The 22406-nt window shown below is 39.7% G+C and overlaps 1 protein-coding gene across 15 annotated transcripts in view; it reads right to left on the reverse strand.

Moving 5' to 3' along the window:
* Positions 1 to 22406, reverse strand: part of ICA1 (islet cell autoantigen 1) — a 150586-nt gene that overhangs the window by 30462 nt on the left and 97718 nt on the right. For all 15 annotated transcript variants that reach the window (XR_014815863.1, XR_014815864.1, XR_014815862.1 and 12 more), the window contains 2 exons: positions 12655 to 12780; positions 11144 to 11242 (listed from right to left, as the gene is read on the reverse strand). Coding sequence is in view for 12 of the 15 variants with exons in the window: in XM_084977096.1 (XP_084833222.1) it covers positions 11144 to 11242; positions 12655 to 12780 (225 nt within the window). In the remaining 3 variants the exon portion in view is untranslated. The remainder of the gene's footprint in view (positions 1 to 11143; positions 11243 to 12654; positions 12781 to 22406) is intronic.

Consider the following 22406-nt stretch of genomic DNA (forward strand, 5'->3'; position numbering starts at 1 on the left):
ACCCCACACGTCTTCCCCTTCACTTAGGCCCCACCTAAGAGTCTCCTGTGTGCTACATTTCCCTTCCTAGCCTTGCCCATTCTGCCTCTTTAACTTAAAGAGCTCTCCCTACCTGTCTGTCTAGGCTCAAAAGTCCTATCAGTCTTTGCAAAGCCCAGATCAGTTACTACCATTTTCCATAAAGTACCATTTTTCAATCGCTGAGCATGCCAAATTCAAGACAGTCCTTCCCTCTCCAAACTGCATTTACAGTTTTATTAATATTTGATTATATATATATATACATATATGTATATATACTGTATTATGTTTTGTCTCAAAAATATTTTTTAAATTAGAAAAACAATAAATCCACATGTAGCATATTTGGGAAGTAAAGAAAAAAAGGAACAATTACTCATAATTTCATTTCCCTAAAATGCTGAGTTATTATCTTCATATATTTCTTTCCTTTTTTTCATATTCATATTACTTATATAGAGTCTCATTTGGTATAGTAGATATTCTTATATAGTGTAGTCTGCTTAACCATTAATATCTATGTTTAACTAGTATAGCTATCAAGTTTATTAGAGTGGAGAATATAAAAAAATATTTCATCTATCTTAAAAATTTAATACTGAATTAAAAATATAAATATGCACTCATTCACCAATATTCTAAGGTAGGGCTAAAATGTTTTCTTTGAGTATATGTCCCCTAAGTGGGGTTCTGAAGCATTTTCTTGCATAAACCACATCCATATAGCATTGCCATCATGTTTAACAATTCCTTTTTTCTAGACATTTACATTAGTACACTCAATCAGCAAATAGAGTCTAAGCACTTACCAAGCACCAGGTGCTCTTGTGGGTGCTGGGGATCCATGGAGAACAAGACAGACAAGATTATCAGCTAGTAATGGGTCCAGGCAGAGAATTGAAATGGGGGATAAAAAGTGATTGGGTCACACTTTAGATAATAGGAATGTTCTCTCTTAGAAGTGATATTTCAGCTGAGAGCCAAATGGCATGAAGAAGCCAGCCATGTGCTGCTCAGGGAGACAAGGAGACCCTGTGCAGAGACCTAGAGATGGGAACAGCTTGGCTTGTTTGGGCTGCAGTGCAGTGGGCAGGGGGACAAGTCTTATGCGACCAGGATAAAGACGTCAGGAGGGGTCATACAGGCAGAATGTTCCTTTACCTACATGAATATGGGTAATATTTAACATTCTGCCCCATTAGTTTCATTATACTCTTTCTCTCTCTCTACCATATGACAATGAAATGGAATCCATGATCCTTTGCTGAAGGGGGAAATGTTATGAAGGACAGCATTGGAGTAAATGAGGCAATTGGAACATAGCCTGTAGTTTACGTGTTCTTTATTTATTCACACATACATACCCCAAAAGGCACACTCTGGGAAAAGTGTGCCCAATGTGTGTGTGTATTTGGAAATCTGTAACCACAAGGAGTTCAACGGATGTCAAGGACTTACTCTTCTCAATTGAGCTGACAATCATAGCATTTTATACACACACACACACACACACACACACACACACACACACACACCTTCTAGCAGTTTTATTCTCCAAAGAGTGTTCTAACCCTGGTCAAAGTGCAGCCAGGAGAATTTTCAGCCAAGGTTCTGATGGATTCAAGTTTTGTTTTTAGATTCTGTGACACCTGCTCAGGCCCCCTGGTTTGCTGAGCTATCTTCTCACTGTGTTTCCTTTGTATCATCAGTACTGAGCAGGCTCAGGACGGCTGCTCTCAGGGGCTGAATCTAGCCTCCACAGAGCTTGCCTAAGCCCCTGAGATGCCCTTGACAGCTCCATGGTTATCATCCCTTCTGTCTCCAGCCTGACCTCCCTTCAGAACCACACTCCAGCAGCTCTCAGACAATTCCTTTGTAATGTAAACCACTGATTCCTTCTTTTCAACTCCTGCCCCCATTTGGGCCATTAGCAGGGATTCCATTGTTGGCTCCCTGTCTCCACAATCAGGGTTAGGTCACTATTGTGCTTCATCAACAGAATGGCTGCATTTCCAATTGCTACTTTAATTTACTATTAATAATTCCTATGACAATCACTCCTTTCTTCCTACCATTACCATTGTCCTTAAAATAATTTGGCTGTTGCCACTCAAGAGAGGGCTTGTAGGTACTTGTTGGTTTATAAATTAACTCAGGGGAATAATATAAAAAGGCTTATAAAATCCTGAGCACCTGGGCTTGTTTATTAAATATTAGAATTTTGAACCAAGAGGACTTGTGTGCGTCTTTACTGAGATATAATTCATATACCACAGGTTAACTCATTTAATTCAGTATACAATTCAATGGTTTTTAGTATAGTCGCAGTTGTTTAATCATTACTACAGTCAATTTTAGAACATTTTTAGAGGGCATCTCTTAAAGCAAGAAGTTTTTAGATCAAAGCTATGTTCTTCTACAGGGATAAAACCCCACAACACCACATATGGGACTTGTTTCTTACAAAAGATGGTACACATTGAAGATATAAAGAGTCTTAGAGGAACTCTGAAACATCATGGAGGACAAATTGTGTCTGCTTTCTTCCCTCCAAATTAGTTCCCGGGTGTGACCGTCAGATGTAGGATATTCTGCATGGTGAGCTCTTTCCAAGGTTTGATTACAAAGGCCCAACTGGGGGCCAGGGGTGGAGATGGATTCTTTAGATGATTTGAAAGTCCATAACTCAGCTGAAAACGCTTAACCTTATAGGCTCTTTAAAAGTCAAAGGTGACAGCATTTTCTGTGTGACACAAACATCTGCTCAGGCAAAATCTAAGAGGCTTGGCTGACTGTACAGACAAGACAACCATCAGATGGAACCAGTTTGCATCACTGGCTGATGGAAGCCACTTTCAAATCCATGTCCAGAAATAAAATGTCAAAGCATTCTATTTCTAAGCCCCAAACCTACTAGGTCCTTCATTAAAATTGCTTGTGAAAATAACTTTGAATTAGAAGCAACACAGCATCATATAAGACGGAAAGGTTCTCTGGGAAGGAGAGAATGTTTTCATACGAAGTAACCTTGTTCTATAAGGGCTGCACTGACATGCTAATAGTTTCCATCAATGCTTAAATGCTTTCAGGAAGCACACACACAATATGTAAGATCAGCGTGACAGAGGAAACGTACAGACCGAGCTTGCAAAAGTGTCTTAGAAAGGAAACAGCTTAATATAATAATGGGAGTTACTACTTCCTGTATTAGGAAAATAAAAGCAACAGCAACATTCATCTGAATGAAAGCAAAACTACTCAGCAAAACAAATTTCACAGGCAAATGGCCAGCAGCCAGTCCTCATCTATGACCTAAATTTAATGTTTAACTTTGACAATTGGGTAACACTTTCTCTAATCTTTAATTGCAACATTTAATTTTCTTATGTTACTTCCCATTAATTACACTTCATGTATATAGAGGTGCCAAATAAATGTCTAGAAAAGGAAACAAAAGTGCTCAAGATAGCAAGCCATGGTTAAAAGATGCTGAACTCAGTTGGGTGTGTGTGTATATTTTTTGTTTGTATAATTGGTAGCATGTGAGGAATAAAAAGCAGAGGCCATGATGACGTGTATGAGCCAATAATTCACAGACCTTTAGCACACATGTCCTCCCCACCCAGGCAGCTATAAATTTATAAAGGCACTGTATAAGGAACACTCTTAATCCAGGATCAGAAGGTACTCTTGAATTCTACTGTAGAAAAAAAAATTCCAACAGTAAAATTTGAGAGAAATAAATACAATCATAAATAATTAAAGAGTCTGATTCTTTAAAATAAGATGGAAAATGGGACCTAGGAAGGTGGCACAGGGTACTGGGCAGAGATGGACTTTGGAAACAGTTCAAGAATTGCTGTGCCATAGAAAAGGGTCTTCACCTCTCAGTAGCCTCTGTTTTCCCACCAGAACAAAGGAGAAAAGTCGACCTTTCTTGGGATACTATGAGGATTAACTGAGATAACGCTTTTATACAGTATCAAGCTCATAGCAAGCACTTTCTTATCTTACACTTTTAAAGATCTAGGGAGTTTCCGTCGTGGCTCAGTGTTAACAAATACAACTAGGAACCATGAGGTTGCAGGTTTGATCCCTGCCCTTGTTCAGTGGGTTAAGGATCTGGCGTTGCTGTGAGCTGTGGTGTAGGTTGCAGATTTGGCTTGGATCCCACATTGCTGTGGCTCTGGCGTAGGCCATCGGCTATAGCTCCGATTAGACTCCTAGCCTGGGAACCTTCATACACTGAGGGAGCGGCCCTAGAAAAGGCAAAAAGACAATAAATAAATAAATAAATAAATAAATAAATAAATAAATATCTAAAAAGAATCAGATGTCTTAAGGGGTTTGTTTTGTGCTGGATACTGCATTCCATGTTTCACACATCTCCCCAAACCCAGATAAACACTGTCTTTCTGACTTGCTGACATAGAAATGGAGACTCAAGAGAGGCAAAGTTACTTGTTTAGCAAAACAAGCTGAAGCAATATTTGAATCCAGGCCCTTACAATTCTACAACTAGTTTAGAAATGGTATTGAATAGCCAAGCCAAGATTATTTACTCAGCTTCCCCCACCTCCTTCATATGAAGTGCCAAGGAGATCCAGAGCACTTCATTCCAAATTCTAAAGGAAGGGTCATAGGTTGCAGGTGTCCAAGGACTGACATAAAAAAGATGCTGTTCACCTTCAAGCAAATTCTTCAAAGTGCAAATTCTTTGTCTTTTTAGGGCCACACCCGTGACATGTGGAGGTTTCCAGTCAACGTGGGAGCTGTAGCCCTGGCCTACACCACAGGAGCAGCAACACCAGATCCAAGTCACGTCTTCGACCTACACCACAGCTCATGGCAACACTGGATCCTCAACCCACTGAGTGAGGCCAGGGATTGAACCTGCATCCTCACGGATGCTAGTCAGATGCACATCCTATGAGCCATGATGGGAACTCCCCAAAGTGCTATTTTTAATTGAAAGTTCATAGCTGTATTTTCTAAAGATGGCATTTCCGCTTTCTCCACCCTCCTGCCTCATGGTCAGAATGACACCTGGAAGCAGCTCCCAGTTCTACTGTATCCTGAGCATGTGGCCATGGGCAAATTACTAGACCTTTCTGAGCTTCAATTTCCTCATTTGAAAGATGGGAACAAGAACATGTATACCCACTTCCCCAAGGCTATTTTGAGGATTGACTAAAACTTATGCACTTTCTATACATCAGTGCTGAACCTAACATATTATTCATTATATGACCCAAACTTTGTGTGTTAGAGTCACACCTACCATGAGAAATTCTTGTAGACATGACTGCACTTCCCCCTTAGCAGAGTGCCTAGCAAAAGTAACTACCCACACCATGATAATATTTTCTTCCTTTTCCCTCAAGGAAGAGCTAGAAAATGAGAAAAGGCTGGGGGTGGGGGTGGGGAGGGGAGAAGCATCTCACTGCTGTGAACAGGACCTGGGCTGCCAGCTGCCCAAAAGAACAAGTATCAGTCATCATAAGGGAAGGATGAGTGGATGACCAGTCATGCTTGGGCTAGTCCATCTGAGATGTCCGTGGTAACCATGGTCAGTCTCTCTAGCCCTCCTCTTTCAGTGACCTGGCTGCATCCTGATTTACTATTTGCAATGATCTGGCCTGAAGCAGCTTGGAGAAAAAAATCATTCTGCTAAATGCTGTGTAAAGTAATGACACTGCGAGAAAACTTAAAAGTCTAAAATGATATTCTGGAGGTTTGCCATGAGTAATTGCCATGTTGGGACTGGCAACTAAAATTGCATTGCAGGGATATTTACTCAATTTTCATAAAAACTATTATGGCTTTATTTTCAAAGCAAGTAACTACAGAGCCATGTGGCTTGTCGGTAAATGTTCAAGTGATTAACTGAGAAATGTGGAGGTGGGTGGAAGAAGGCTGTTAGGCATACGAATTTGAGAAAAACAAAATTTAGAAAAAGATGTTTTTTTGAACAGTGAGAGTTAAAAGCATTTTGGTCTCCAGAACAATGTTCCATGTAACAGTGCTAAGTTTTGGACCCCACGAGAGAAAGGAGGGAACACTGGCACATCTGTTACAATGGTTATTTTTGAACAGGCTCAGAGTTCCATTTTCAAATTCATGTTTCCTTAGAGTTAAAACCTTGGCACAGACCAAGAGTCAGTTGCAAAGCCCAAGTGCATTTTTCAGACTTAGCCCTTTGTAGGGGTGGGAAGACCACCTGCCTTTCTGGGGTGCAGGCCTGCTCTGTCCCCTCCTTGCACTGGTGGGAATGATATAAACCCGGACTAGGGCTGCAAGGCAGAGTGCAAGTTTGAAAATGGGGCTGCCGCAGCATCTGTGGGAAGGAGTGGGTTGTGTTGCCCCGGGCAAGGTCTATGAGACCTCCTTTTGCACTGCCATTAATAGCCTTGCCTGTGCAAAACTAATAATCTAGGGTGAAAATGGTGAGTAAAAAAGCAACTGAAGCTGGGCTACAGAACCTGATAACCGCAACAAACCCTTCTGTTTCGAAAACTGTCAATGGCTGTCTTCTGAACCCATTACGGAATGTTTAACAAGTCCCCTTCACTGCCACCACGGGGCTCCGTGGGGTCACCATCATAGCTGTCACCCTCATGACTGCTGCCACCGCCACCACACATGGCTGGGCAGTGGCAGAGCTGGACTTAGAGCCAGGTCTGGCTGGCTCCAGAGCTTGTGCACTGACACCCTCTGCTTTATCCCATAACCAGATAGTCAAAAACCAGCTCTTCTTTCAAAAACACTGGAATGGGACACATCCCAGGAATATGCTTTGCAACTGACCCTTTACTTGAATACAAGTACTCATCTCTTTACAGACACAGAAACAGAATGACAGTTGTCTCTTCACCCAGTCCCCCATGATTGTAGCCATGTCTACAAAAGTCCCAGGGCTCACTTCTCTATAAGGACATACAACTCACTGCACCTGCTGGAGCCAGAGAGGAAAGAAAAGGCCACCAGAATTTCAGATTTTTCCAAGAAAAAGTCACTTGACTCCTTAGGGCATTTTTTTTCTTTTTATTTCTTCCCCTCCCTGCCTCCCCCCAATGCCTGTTCTAGATCTGTGGGGCAATGTGTTAAGTAAGTGACATCCTGAAAGGATGAAGCAAACGTGACCACATCTGAAGGCTGGTAATTTAAGATGGGTACTGCTTTCCTACAGAGAGCGTTTCTTTCAGGTTTTTTTTTTTTTTTTTTTAAGTTTTAAATTCTTAGTCTAAATTACTTTCTCTGAAACAGAAGTGACTGCTCTTAAGACAGGGCGAGTCTCATTCCATTCCTGTCCTCATGACTTGATAATTTCTACCAATGTAAAAGACATTCCCTCAGGATCTGGAATCAACCTAAAATTAACACACTAATGACTATTCATGCAAAGTATATACGTTCAGTTACATCTTACTGAACCAATATTTATTGTTTGAAAAATACGAGATTAGGGAAGTGCTTCTATTATTGGAAACCACTCAAAAGATAGTCTCTCAACTTTCAGTTTGAGCTGTTACAATTATTAGATTAACAGGTTTTTTTTTTTTTGTAATTTTCAATTGCAAGGCAAATTTTTTTCCATAAAGTTAAGATGCTACAAAAATCTATATATCATGAAATTAGAATGATGAAGAAACATATCAATAAATGTGGTATAAGTATAATCATATTATGCCCAAGTAAAAATGTAATAGCTGCTATCACATAAAACATTACCACAAACTATTCATAAAATGTCAAAATGGTCACTTGGAAAACTTTCAAGGTATGAGAGGCAGAGACTCAATTTACTTTTATAATAAAAAATACCACGCAAGAAAGAATTATGCATATTTTCTAGAGAAAGTATGATTAGAAATAAAACCTGAACTTCTGTGGCATGCGTTCTATCCCTGTAATTCTGCAGCAAAAGGTTCTTCCCTCCAAACAGGATGCAGCGAGTGTTTAACACATTAATTATCATCCTTCATCAAGCATAAAACTAACAGTCAGGAAATACAGCTGTGATGGCACAATTACCAACACACTCAGAATACGCCCTGCAGCAAAGACAGCAAATGGGTTGCTTTTCATTAACAGGGTTTGGCACACCTCTCCAAAGACAATGTTTTCTTTCCAGTCAGCATCTCCAAAGGCATTTAAGTGGCTGTTTGCTTAGGTAAATCCAAAGAACAAATAAATCATTAAAATATTTAAATTAAATTTCAAAATATTCATTTTCAATACACAGTGCCATATATATAGTGCCATGTATATATATATATGACTTTATCAAGACAAATCTTTTATATACAAGGCTTGTATTTTTTTTTTTTTTTGTCTTTTCACCTTTTCTAGGGCCACTCCTGCAGCATATGGAGGTTCTCGGGCTAGGGGTTGAATCGGAGCTGTAGCCACCAGCCTACACCACAGCCACAGCAACGTGGGATCTGAGCCACGTTTGTGACCTATACCAGCTCATGGCAACACTGGATCCTTAACCCACTGAGCGAGGCCAGGAATCGAACCCGCAACCTCATGGTTCCTAGTCAGGTTCGTTAACCACTGAGCCACGACGGGAACTCCACAAGGCCTGTATTTTTAAAAAATGGTCAGTGCAAGAGGATTGGTTAAGTCTAGTACAGCCCATCCTTGACTGTGATATATAAGGTGTTAAAGGTTTCATTTTCATGGTTTGTGGCAGACAGTTTGACATGCAATGTGCCTCCATCTATGCAGTAATGGGCTGGGTAATAGCAGGGTTCTATTCTATGGGTCTGCGTTCATGTAAAGAAAATAATTAGCTACTAACTTCAGATTCTAATATAACATGTAATCACTAAAAGCCTAGATGAATAGCATTCTAAAGAGGTAATAAAAGTGTAGTTTATTTGGTTGACTTCTGGACACTTAACAGTCTTGACATCAGTATAATCTTATTACACCTTAACAGATGTATTCCTCCTACTGAATTTATATTATAATTAAACCATAAACTGATAGTTAAACCATAATTTAAGGAAGGCTCTAGGGATGTAAAAGGTAATAGATAATCATCTGCCCCAAATATTTGTAATTATACCCTGAAGCATTGCCATCAAACTTTCACTCAGTTCTCTACCCAGAAATCCTCTAACATAATCACCTTGGTCCTTTCTGCAGGAGAAATAATACAGCAAAAAATTAAGGAGTCATATTTTCCTCAGAACAGGAGGCCAGGGATAAACATAAGGATTCTTCCCTGCTTGTGGTACAACTTCAGTTTCATGATTTCATACTGTACTTTGTATGCAATTAACTCAAATTGGAATGTCTTTAAAATTGTATTTGGGAGAGGCATCATCTCATCATCCCCCTGGCCAATTTGTGTTATGTCCAATTGTCTTTCAAATGACAGATAACCTTTGTATTTATTGTAAAATAAAATCTGACATACATTTATGCCTAAAATCTAAAACTTGCTGACTTGTCAAGGATTAATCCATGGGCTTCTGCTCACACCCATATAAGAACTGTGAGTAGTGTGAGTTAAAATCATTTTAATCAGTCTGCCTTGGTCCAGATAGCTGCTTCCTAGGGCACTGAGAGCAGCAGTAAATCATGGAGAATCCATGTGGTCCCTACCAACCACTGTAACGTTGTGATAAGGGCTGTGGCTTCACAGTGTGTACACAGCACTTGGCTGGGCCAAGGAGGAGGCATAAGAAAGACAGAGCCTGCCCACCCAAGTGCTCTGTCCATTCTGTTTACTGTGGTCACATCAGTGAGCACCAATGAAAGAACAAGTGACCAGTTGACAGGGGGATTAGGAAAAACAAACTCAATGGCCAGGGGACCTGCCTGGGGACAGGCCAGGTGCATCATAAGGTGAATGGGTTGTCTTGGGTTCCTCTTGGGATCTCCAATTAAAGGGCCAGGGCCTTCAAAGGTTTCTGTCTTATACTTTTGTAGATGTAGTGGCATCTCAAAATCAGAGGTGTTTTAAGGCCAAAAAAAAAAAAAATAATAATAAACCCCAAAAAAGAACAGAAAAGGCTTTTTTAATGTTTTGTTAGATAAAGAGATGAGACACTTACTTACAAACTACCTAAAAAATAAAAAAGAAGGTAATTTCAAGATGAAGTTTAACTAGTTCTTTCCTGGTCTTTTCCTTTCAAAGCTATGACCCGGCAACAAAGCACGCAGTACTCTTTCACTATTCTTAAACTCCTTTTAGAACACAAATCACTTCCTTATCTTTTTTTTTTTTTCCTTGTCTTTTTGCCTTTTCTAGAGCTGCACCCATGGCACATGGAGATTCCCAGGTTAGGGGATCTAATCGTAGCCATAGCCGCCAGCCTACGCCAGAGCCACAGTAATGTGGGATCTGAGCCTCATCTGTGACCTATGACGCAGCTCACAGCAACGCCGGATCCTTAACCCACTCAGCAAGGCCGGGGATCGAACCTGCAACCTCGTGGTTCCTAGTCGGATTTGTTAACCACTGCGCCACGACGGGAACTCCCACTTCCTTATCTTAATATGCATTCACCCCCAGAAATCAATGGTGAACAAACTGATTCCATGGTCAGCTGCAATACTGAGAACCTGACATTTTGCATGTGCCCCCTTTTGAACTGAGAAGTCACTGAACTTAATGTTGCTTCTTCAATTAGAAAATATGACTGCAGTGTTAGGAAAAAATCAAATTCTATATTGGATGGTACTCAGAAAGTGAAATGATATTTGTTAGAAGTAAGGAAAGAAAGAAAGGAAGATGTCTTCTCAAGTGAGCATATTTTAATAAGTAAAATGTAAGAGAGTGTACTAGCCTTGTACAATTTTCCCTTTAACAGTGCCAAATATGTATTTTAAAGGAGCAAGACCCATCATTCGGCTCAAGTTCACCACAATTCATCTCTGTTACAAGTACCAAGGTTTAGCCTGTGTTTTATGGATTGTTGTGGCTTATAGCTGCATTGAGTACTGATGCGATAATAAAGACTCTGCTGGGGGCATAATTCTCTCTTTGACATTTGGAGTCTGCTATAATAATGATGCTTGACCCCCTTAAAAGGGACGTAGCTAGTGTCATAAACAAACCTGTACTTTTTATAAGGTTTTCTAATGGCTTCTCTAGCTGCCATACCTTTAACGTAGTGAATTCATATGGCTGATAACCTTTGAAGCTCTCATGGATGGCTGCCATGGTGTGAGACGTTTTCTCCCAAAAATGAAGCAGAGTGGTCTGTAAAGAAAGAAAGTAAAGCTATTAATATCTTAAATGCCAAGATCTGGTCATGGGCCCTAAAGAAGAGTGCCCATCTGTGCCTTCAAGTCCCCTCAAACATGATTTCGACTCATTTCTGCAGTCTTTTTTCTTATTCTGTTCCTACTTATGCTCTGTATTTCAGCCCAACTTAATGGTCCCCTGTTCCCCAAACAGTGTCCCTGCAGTTCCTGCTGCTCTACCAACTGGGATGTTCTCTTCTCCATTCTCTTTGGGGCTTGTCCCATCTGACCCACCCTCCAAAACCCAGGGCTAGTCATTAACTGTGAACTTTTGTTATCCCTTAACTGATTCCATATCCCGCTCAATACACCTCCACTGGATTTTGTGGATCTCATTTCACTTAGCACTTCCTGTTCTCTCCTTGTGGTAGAGAAAATACAGACTTTACTGTCTTTGACTTCTTTCCTAAACTAAGTTCCTTGAGGACAGGAAATCTGGTCTTATCCACCATATATTCCCTACCATACCCAGAGTCTGCCTCCCACACTCAGTCCTTTGATGGATACAAATGCCATCCTGAGGAACTCAGAGGCAATGAGGAAACAAAAGCAAGTCAGATTATCATACTAAGTGAAGTTAGTCAGATAGTGAAAGACAAACATCATATGATGGAATCTAAAAAAGGGATACAAATGAACTTCTTTGCAGAACAGAAAGAGACTCACAGGCTTTAAAAAACTATGGTTACTAAATGGGACAGGTTGGGGGGGATGGACTACGGGTTTGGGATTGGCATATGCACACTGTGGTGCATAGAACAACTGGCGAATGTGGACCTGGTGTACATCAGAGGGAACTCTACCCAATATTCTGTGATTATCTATATGGGAAAAGAATCTGAAAGAGAATGGCTATGTGTACATGTATAACTGAATCACTTTGTTATACAGCAGAAATTATCACAACCTTGTAAATCAACTATATTTCAAGAAAACTTTAAAAGATGAAAAAAAATTTAAAAAGCAAGTTCATTAAATCACGACAACTTGAAAAGGATGTGACCATGCCATGAGAATTATAGGCAGCAATGTAAGGGAGTTCAGAGGAGGCCTTCTGAAGGAGGTGACACTCTGGTACATCAAAGTGGAATCTGGAAAAGTACACATGGAGGAGGCAGTCATTCAGGCAGAAGGAACTGCCTCAATAAATGCAGGGAGATGAGAATTACAGTGTGTATATGGGGAATAGCTAATATTCAGTTTGATTAACTCTAGGATGCTAAAAAGGAGGGATGTGGAAAGTAAATTATGAGAAAGACAATCAGAACATCATCATGCCCAAACCATACTTTCGGCTCAAACACCATTTTTCTGTTATCTAAAGCTTGTAACATCCTTGGTACATTGTGACAAGCAATACTTTGTTACCTGGTATGTCGCTAGCATGTGAGACAAGAGATTGCATCTGCTCGCTCCAAGAAGATCCACTTTTTGACACACATCCATCTTCAATTTGTCAAAGCTTTTTTTGGCAAGGCGAACTTGTGTTTGCACCTAGAAAGGTAAAAGGGAATCTCTGAACCACTCAGACTCTTAGGTAGTTAAAATTTGTTAGTGAGGAAGGACCAATAGCAGGATTATGTCTTTCATATAAGAAAACACCTATGAAAATTCCACACAAGTGAGAAGATCCTATAATATCTATTCTTTACCTCCAAAGGACCTAAGTAACAGTACTTTATATCATGATTTTACATCAGTCTTAGCATTCTAATTTTATTTTTCTCAGTTGAAGGTTACAATTCCTCTCCTCTGAAGGCATTCGCAGACAGACCATAGGAAGAAGTCTGGAAACACGTGGAGTGGGAAGGAAATAATATCTGCCCTATTCTTTTGTTAGGGTTGTGTGAGGCTGACTACCCATATACTCTTCATCTACTTCCCCTAATATTAACATCTTACATAACACCGCATATTCATTAAGAATATGAAATTAATGCTGATACAATCCTATTAACTAAGCAAAAGATGTTACTCAGATTTTTCCAGCTTTTCCATTAACGTCCTTCTTTTTCTTCTGTTCCAAGATCCAATCTAAGATAGCACATAGGGACACTGTAATACAGCCTGAAAACCTCTCCCCATTGATAAACTGTCAACCTTTTATGACTATGTATACAAGCAATCCTCTATCCATCCCTAAGCCATGTGGTAATTCAGGGACAGAAGATTCAGAAATGTCTATTCTACATATTATTTGAAAATAAAATAGAAGATTTTGAAATTTAATTCAGCTACATTAAAAATTGGGGAGTCAAAATTTTCCCTTCATCCAACCTGAAGCATCACCATGTTATATTTTAACCAGGGAAAGCTACTCACATATTAGATAATTCATGTAGTTGGTGTTACCAGGTAGGTAACTGGGAGCTGAGAATAATGCTGACTCATTAATGACACTCTTTCATCATAGAATATCTCAGGTGGGGGTGATTGGGTGCTTGAGGATAAGGTCAACCTTGATCACCATTATATGATCAGCACACCTGGTGACCTGGTACAAAGCAGATGCCAAATGAAGAATTTCCACACCATTTCAAAAGATGAAGTACCTGAGTACTATTTTAAAGTAGAACCTTTAGTCCTAAAAGTGATGATTTTATTTTTCAACAAAAATAAACATGAAGACATTTGGCTTACAATATATTAATTTTTACCACTAATAACATTAACTTATATTTGTGGTTTTTAAAATTATAGGGCAGTATATAATAAGAGTAGCCACTGCGGAGTTTCCGTCGTGGCTCAGTGGTTAACGAATCTGACTAGGAACCATGAGGTTGCAGGTTTGATCCCTGGCCTTGCTCAGTGGGTTAAAGATCCGGTGTTGGTGTGAGCTGTGGTGTAGATCGCAGATGCGGCTTGGATCCCTCATTGCTGTAGCTCTGGCATAGGCTGGCAGCTATGGCTCCGATTACACCCATAGCCTGGAAACCTCCATATGCTGAGGGAGAGGCCCTAGAAAAGGCAAAAAGACAAAAAAAAGAAAAAGAAGAGTAGCCACTGATACAATTGTTAACATCTGTAACAATTTACAATTAAAAAATTAACCACAGATATAATTCTTGGAATTCTCTTGTGGTGCAGTGGGTAAATTATCCGGTGTTGTCACTTCAGTAGCCTGGCTCACTGCTGTGTCACGGGTTTAATCTCTAGCCTAGGGACTTCCAGAAGCTGCAGGTGTGGCAAAATATTGGCATGACTGCTGAGGGTAAAAGGCTTCTTCAGGGGAAGTATCTAACGGGCAGGGCTGGCATTCTAGATTAGCTTGTCTGCCTCCATAGCCATGCTTTTCTATCCTCAACCAACTTTCTCTAACCACTGGAAAATCAGGAAATTCAAAATTATGATTCTACCCAGAAACATAAGTTTTCCCTATAGGATTCTATGGAATTAGAAAATAATCAGGCAGTATATTTAGTACCATATTGACAGAATTAATAATGTATATGAATAGGCCCTTGTATATGAATAATGTATATGAATAGGAATATAGAATTCCTCTATATTCCTAGTCTACAGAGCTTGGAAAACCAGTGAATGGAAGTAATCCAGCCCCTCTCAAAACACACCATGAGCTTAAATAAATCCTGGAACCTGACCATTCCTCATCATGCAGTGGAGAGGCTCTGGGGAAAGCTACCAGGGAGGGTGGACTGTAAAAAGAGTTAGAATGCATTTGAGAGGAACGAGGATCACACAAAAAAGAAAACCTGAGTTCCTAAAGGGAGAAGTGGGAGCATGTGGAGGAAAGATGTTTAAGCACCAGAGAATCTCAGTGCTGGTTCCCACTGGTTCAAATTGCTCAAGCCAGGAAAAACTCAGCTGGGATCCTGACAGGCATCTGTCCTCCCCCTTTCCTTCTGAAGGGGACAGAGATAAATACAGGTGCAAGCTTTCATGCATGCATTTATTCCACATATACTAGTGAGTGTGAGCACCTATTATGTGTTAAGACCAGTGCTAGGTACTTGGTGGTGATGGGGTTTTGTAAAGGAATAAGACATATAGCAGGTGGCCAATAAATACTGAAGAATGAACGCCCATAGGCACAAGGACCCTCTGATCTTTTAGAGAAGACAAATTAGCAACTGTATTATAATACAATGGGGAAAGTACACTAGAACACTAGAACTAAGAATGAAGATAGAATAGCACAGGCTAGGGAATGATTAATGCTGGGGGTGTCATGGGCAGGGGTGCTGGGTGATGGCATTAAAACCCCAAATACACGCTTCCCAGTATCCACATCTTTAGCCCTGTAACTCTGTAGTCTCCTTCTACTCTGACACTGGGCTTGACACGTAACTTGTTAAGGTCAATGGGATGTTAATGAATGGGATGAACCTGGAAGCTTGGGAAAAAAATGTTAGCCTGCTTACACTTTCTTTGTGCCTTCTCTGAGACTGCCATGGGAACATGCCCCCCGGGTCAACCTGAGAATGTGCCTGGGCTGGCCAGCGGGAGGGGTGTTGAAGGTTGTGCATGCAAGAGACATGAGGAAGAGAGACTGGTGGTCCCAAAAGATTGGCCTTTGGCAAACTGACTCCTAGACATGTGAAGGAGGCCAGCCATGATCAGCAGAGCCCCTCCCCACCTCCAGCTGACCACAGACTCATGTATGAGACCAGAATTGCCTTCCTTGTTAATTCACAGACCTGTGAGCAATAAGAAATGCTTATTGTTTTAAGCCATTGAGTGTTATGGTTGCTTATTTCATGGCATTATTGTGGCTATACACATAACTGATATTAACAATAAGTAGGTGGACAATGAAAGCTTCTGAAATGGGGGGATATCTGAGGTGGGTCTTAAAGCATGAATGGGAGTACATAGTAAATACAAGGTAGGAACAAGGTTGGCTGCTTATGGGGAGGGTCTAGATTTACTAATTAAATGCGAATTACTTTTTTTGTGGGGATGTAAATTACTTTTTCCTTTATATTAACATAATTAGTTACACATAGATAACTATGTGCTTCTTTTATCCGAGAAGCAAACTTATTTCCTTTGCTTACTACAAAAAGCTCATGAATTAACATACAGTGAAATGTGTCCTAATTTAATTTTGTTTGAATTTGGAAAGTAATTTTAGAAACCTAGAAGACGACTTCAATACTTGACCCAGTGAGTTCTGAAAGGCCATATGCTTTGTGTGTCAACAATGATTATTAAAATACTTAATGCACTGCTGAGTTTCCAAATGTTGAGCCCTTTCCCTGCCAAATGAGGAGGATGTTACACTGCTGGGTGTTTTGAATACGGCAAAGTTCATTTACTATTTTGTGCTCAATGTCTGCACCCTAAAACACATTCCCAGTCTGCAGCCCGGGGACAAAACACCGAGGACACAGGCCACCATCAAGAGTCTAATTTCATATGCCTCCAGATGCATTTAAGTAAAAAATGTTTTGATTATTATTCCTTTCCATCCCAGATAAATTATATTCAATTATAAAAACATCTCAAGGAGCTCCTGTGGTTTTCAAGGTTCTTTTTAAAAAAATCTTCAAATAAATGTACCTCTTTCATTCCTTAATTTTATTCCTGTTGCTCCACCTTTGTCCTCTTATTCTCCAAGCTCTAGGAAATGATCACACATATTAGAGGCTCTTTCACGGGGTCCTGCCTTCCCAAGGTTGCAGAAATTCAATTCACCAGAGAAAGGAGCAATGTCTTGCTTGCCAAAACTACAGGGCACTTTTTTGTACTTATTCTTCCTAACCTGAAATTTTATCTCTTAGCTCCAACTTGAACTACACATGATGAAGCCAAATGTATTCCTACTCTTAGTTCAATCTGGCTTCTCCATTCAGTGGGAAAGGTCTTCATGTTACTCCACAACCAAATAATTTGAGAGTAGCTTTGCATTTTTCCTCTAAGTGTTTTCTTTCCTTTGAAAGTGAAATAAAGCCAACCTCCCTCCCCCAATCTTACTCTTACTTTTACACTGTCTTCTAGAAGATGGCTCTGGATCTCTCCCTCCATTCATTCATTCAGCAAGTATATACTGAGTATCCTCTATGTGCTTGTAGCAGTGAGAAAAATGGAGGTCTCCTGATGACAATCCAGTGGGCATTGTCAAGTCAGTGAGGGAGTAACACAAAGTGAGTGAGGTGAACAGAAGGAAAGCCACACAGTCCCACAAGAATCATTTACAAATAAATCTAATCAAGAGGATGTTTTCCTTGGAAGTGGTGCCCAGGCTCTTTTCTGAAGAACTGAGGATGATTAACTATGCAAAAGAGAGAGCTACAGCAGAGGGAGGAGCCTTTGCAAAGGTCCTGGGGCAGAGGGCAACATCACAGGTCTCAGAATCCTGGTATAGCTGGATTGCTGACAGCAAGCAGAAAACTGGTATGAGATGAGGCAAGAGAGCTGGGTTGGGGCACATCCTAGGGCTTCTAAGTGTGCTCGGGACTTTAGTTTTTAACCTAGGAGCAGTGGAAAGATACCAGAGTCTTCTAAGCAAGGAGGAAGTAGAACCCTCTTTTCATTGCAGTGTGTGGATTGGATAGGAGAGGGATGAGAATAGAGGAGGATAAATGTAGAGTCAAGGGGAGGGGTGACAGTAGCTTTAAACTTGGGCAGTGATGCTAGATGTGGAAAAGAAGGCTCTGAGTAGAGATATTTAGGAGGTAAAACAGACAGGACCTGGTGAGATATTAGATGTTGTGGGTACAAAGGATAACTCCTATGTATCTGACAACCCCAAACCCAATACCACTGTTTAACTTTCCTTTTTCATCAGGTGATTCTACTCATGTCAATCCTCATGGCTACCTCAGACCACATCAGGATTCTTTTGTTTGTTTTTAATTACCCAATGAATTTTATTACGTTTATAGTTGTACAACAATCATCACAACCCAATTTTATATCTTGACTTTCCTTCCTAACCAGCTCTCAATACTCCTCACTCATTAACTTGATCTGTTCACTCCTATTTTCCTCTGAGGCAGCAACCTGGGAAAAAAATTTAAGACCAGAGACTAAACCATTTACTTCTTTTACCTTTTAGGAAGGTGCCATAAGAGTAAGTCATCTGAAGTCACTTGGAAACAAAAGGTCAGATATTTGTTTTTAAAAGAAGATATTTTTTTTTTCTGAGGCCAGTGAATTAAGACCTCTAGAGGGTCAGGTAAACAGCTTGCTGAGTCACTTTACTGACCCTGATTTATCATATACTTATCCATTGGTGGCAGGAGGCATTCTGACATTGTATTGTGCCCAGAAGCACATGTAAGTGACTGGGTGTGTACCATGCATGTGTGTGGGCAGCCATGTGTAGACTTCAGGAGCTATCTATTTTTGGTCTTCCCTTAAAAAACCCTCACCCCATTTTGAAAAAAAAAAAGTTCCTTATCATTATACTAATAATCTAGGTTAAATGGGGGCTGGTTTGTTATTTTATTGACCACCCCATCCTTTCCTGCTGACTGGCCCAGGGATGAGCATCATAACCCAAGGTGAGTCAATCCCAAGGCACTACGGTTGCCTGATTCAGGGAAAAAGTGCTTGCTTCAAACTAGATGAATCAGAGCCCTTCTTTAGGGTTTTTGAACTTGGAACTAGAGAGAATAAGTCTCAGTTCTTTTCTAGGGGCTAAGCACTAAGGACAGGAAGTCCTGGCTTTTGAGTTTCCTGTAATGTGAAGAAAATTGGTCTGAGAGAATAAAGGTGACATATAGAGAAACATATAGAAGAGACAGAGAGTTGTGGTAGCATTCAAATTCTTGGATCCTGCTGCACTTCCTCCCATCACAGGAGATTTCTAATTCACGCCTCCCGTTGCTTTGGCGAATTCAAGATGAGTTTCTGCTATGTGGAACCAAGCACTAATACAAGCTGCTCACTTTTGCCTTCTTGGAAATTCATATGAAAGGTTTTAAGAGGTTCTATGATAAGGATCCTTCTTTAACTGTGATTACTCCAGTGTTTCTAAAATTTATTTAAACTGAGAACACTTGTCATATATCATAGACCATACAACTTATTTCATACATTTTTTTGGGGGGGGAAATCCTTATTTTACAGGTGAGGAAATAAATGTCTACATACTTTTCTAACATATAAAAATTACATTTAAACTCAAGGGTGTTTGGTTCTCTAATTGATGCTCTTTATATTCACCCATGGCACACAGGATAATTGTCTATCATTGACCATGTATATAACTCACAGTGTTCCAAGTCTGAGACTTGCACAAAAGGTGCAGATCCTATCTCAGGAATCCCCGGTCAATGATGCTGGCCTTATCAATTTAAATGGACTGGAGGTTTGGGATTGGCATATGCACACTGAGGTATATAGAATGACTGGCCAAGGGGACTTGCTATATAGTACAGAGAATTCCACCCAGTATTCTGTGATAATCTAAGTGGGAAAAGAATAAGAGAGAATGGGTATATCTGTGTGTGTGTGGTATGTGTGTGTGTGTGGGGGTCACATATGACTGGGTCACTTGGTTGTACAGCAGTAATTATCACAGCCTTGTAAATTAACTATACTTCAATAAAACTTAAAAGAAAAATGTAGATATAGGAAGACCCTAAGCCACAGAGCCTGAGTAGAACTTCTGTCAGAATTCTTGCTCAGGCTCATCAACAAAGTTGAAAAAAAATGAGCCTGTCAAGGCTGCACTGTGGTCAGGGGATTCCCTGCTTTCTAGAGGAAAAATATGCAGAGAGGGTATCTGTTCCATTCTGTGGCTAGAAGCTGATGCCACCATTGTTACTACCACCACCAGCACCATCATCATCACTTTGAATCAGCTTTATTTATGAAGTACAATTTTAGGTGTACAATTCTTGCATAAATGTATACAGTCATGCAACTACTACCAGAATCATGATATTGAACATTTCCATCACTCCTCGAAGTTCCCACTGTAGTCAGTTCTTTCCCTCAAATCCCACCCCCTGCCAACTACTTATTTGCTTCCTATCAGTACTATAGATAATTTTTTTTCTAGGGTTTCATAGCAGGATAGTCTATTTTTTTTAATGAAACATTTATTTTTGTATTTTTTCTTTTTAGAGTGGCACCTGTGGCATATGGAATTTCCCAGGCTAGGGGTCAAATTGGAGCTACAGCTGCTGGCCTACACCGCAGACATAGCAACACCAGGTCTGAGCTGTGTATGTGACCTACAAAGCTCACGGCAATGCTAGATCCTTAACCCACTGAGCAAAGCCAGGGATCGAACCTGCAACCTGATGGTTCCTAGTCGAATTTGTTTCTGCTATGCCATGATGGGAACTCTGCTTTTTATTTTTCTTAAAAGTGCCTTTTGAAGAGAAAATATTTTAAATTTTGATGACATCTAATTTACTAAATTTTTCTTTTCTTTTTTTCTTCTTAGGGCCACACCTGCGGCATATGGAGGTTCCCAGGCAAGGGGTACTAACTGGATCTGTAGCTGCCAGCCTACACCACAGCTACAGCAATGTGGGATCTGAACCGTGTCTGTCAGCTACACTGTGCTCATGGTAATGCCGGCTCCTTAACCCACTGAGCAAGGCCAGGGATTGAACCTGCATCCTCATGGATACTAGTCAGATTCATTTCTGCTGAGCCACGAGGGGGACTCCCAAATTTTTCTTTTATGGCTTCTATTTTTTTTTTGTGGTTTCCCAAACCATTCTCTAACCCAAGGTCATAAAGACCATTTCCTGTGCCTTTTCTTCTAGAAGTTTTATATTTTTAGCTATTAGAGTTAGGTTTATGATTCCTTTCAAATTAATTTTTGTATATGGTGTGAGATAGGGGTATAGGTTGATTTTGTTTTACCCACATGTGGATAGCCAATTGTTTCAGCATCATTTGCTGTAAAACTGTTCAATTGCCCATGTACTGCTTCAGTTGGCACTTTTGGCAAAAATCAACAAGCCTTTGTATGTGTAGATCTATTTCTGGACTTATTTTATTACTTTGATCTATATGTCTATCCTTAATACTAGTACCATACTGTCTTGATTATTGTAGCATTATAAGGAGTCTTTTTTTTTTTTTCTTGTTTTGTCAGCACCCATGGCATGCATAGGTTGCTGGGCCAGGGATCAAACATATGCCATAGCAGCAACAGTGACAACGCTGGATCCTTAACCTGCTGAGCAACAAGAGAACTCCTATTATGAGTCTTTAAGCTGGGGAGGATAACTCCTATGACTTTTTTTCCCAGAACTGTTTTAGTTTTTCCAGGTTATTCATATTACCATACATATCTTAGGGCTAGCTTAACAATATCTTCAAAAAAGCCTTCAAGATGTTGATTAGAATTGCATTGAAGCTACAGAATTAATGGGAATTGACATAATAACAATATCTTCAGATCAATGAACATGGTATATCTTTTCATTTATTAAGTCTACAAAATTCTCTTTGCATTTTTTTTTTAGATGTTGGTGCAGAGGTCTTGCCTATGTTTTACTAAATTTATTGCAAAGCATTTCATATTTTTGATGCTATTCTAATTTTTGTAAATTTCAAGTTCTATTTGTTCATTTTTAGAAATATGATTAATTTCTGTAATTTGACCTCATATTCTGTGACCTTGTTGAATTCAAGTATTTGTTTTCAAAGCTTTATTGGAGATTCTTTAATATTTTCCTCCTCTATAAGATCTGTGTATATATATACATAATGTTGCCTGAAAATATAGACATTTTTATTTCTTCCTTGACAATTTGTATGTCTTTATTTACTTTTCTTGTCTTATTATACTAAATAGGATAATGTTGACCAGAAGCTGATGTGAGCAAACATACTTGCTTTATTCCTGATCTTAGAAGGGAAGTCTTTGATAATTAAGTATGATATTACCTGTACGTTTTTCACATATGCTCACTATCAGTTAAAGATATTTTCTTCTATTAGTTTGATGAGAATTTTTATCAGGAATGAATATTGAATTTTATCAAATGCTTACTCTGGATCCATTGAGATGATGATATGCTTTGTTTCTACTTACCTATCAAATTACACTGACTGATTTAAATTGACCTCCATTCTTCAGGTAACCACATTTGTCAAGATTATATTTTTTTCTGTTAATAGTCCTTGTTCTGAAGTCTATTTTGTCTAATATTATAGCCATTTCATCCATCTCATCTGATGAG

This window comes from Sus scrofa, chromosome 9 (genome assembly GCF_054392235.1).
Source record: "Sus scrofa isolate SSC_HxYL_T2T_F1_AM1 chromosome 9, Sscrofa_HxYL_maternal_Yorkshire_Landrace_v2.0, whole genome shotgun sequence".
Lineage (NCBI taxonomy): Eukaryota > Metazoa > Chordata > Mammalia > Artiodactyla > Suidae > Sus > Sus scrofa.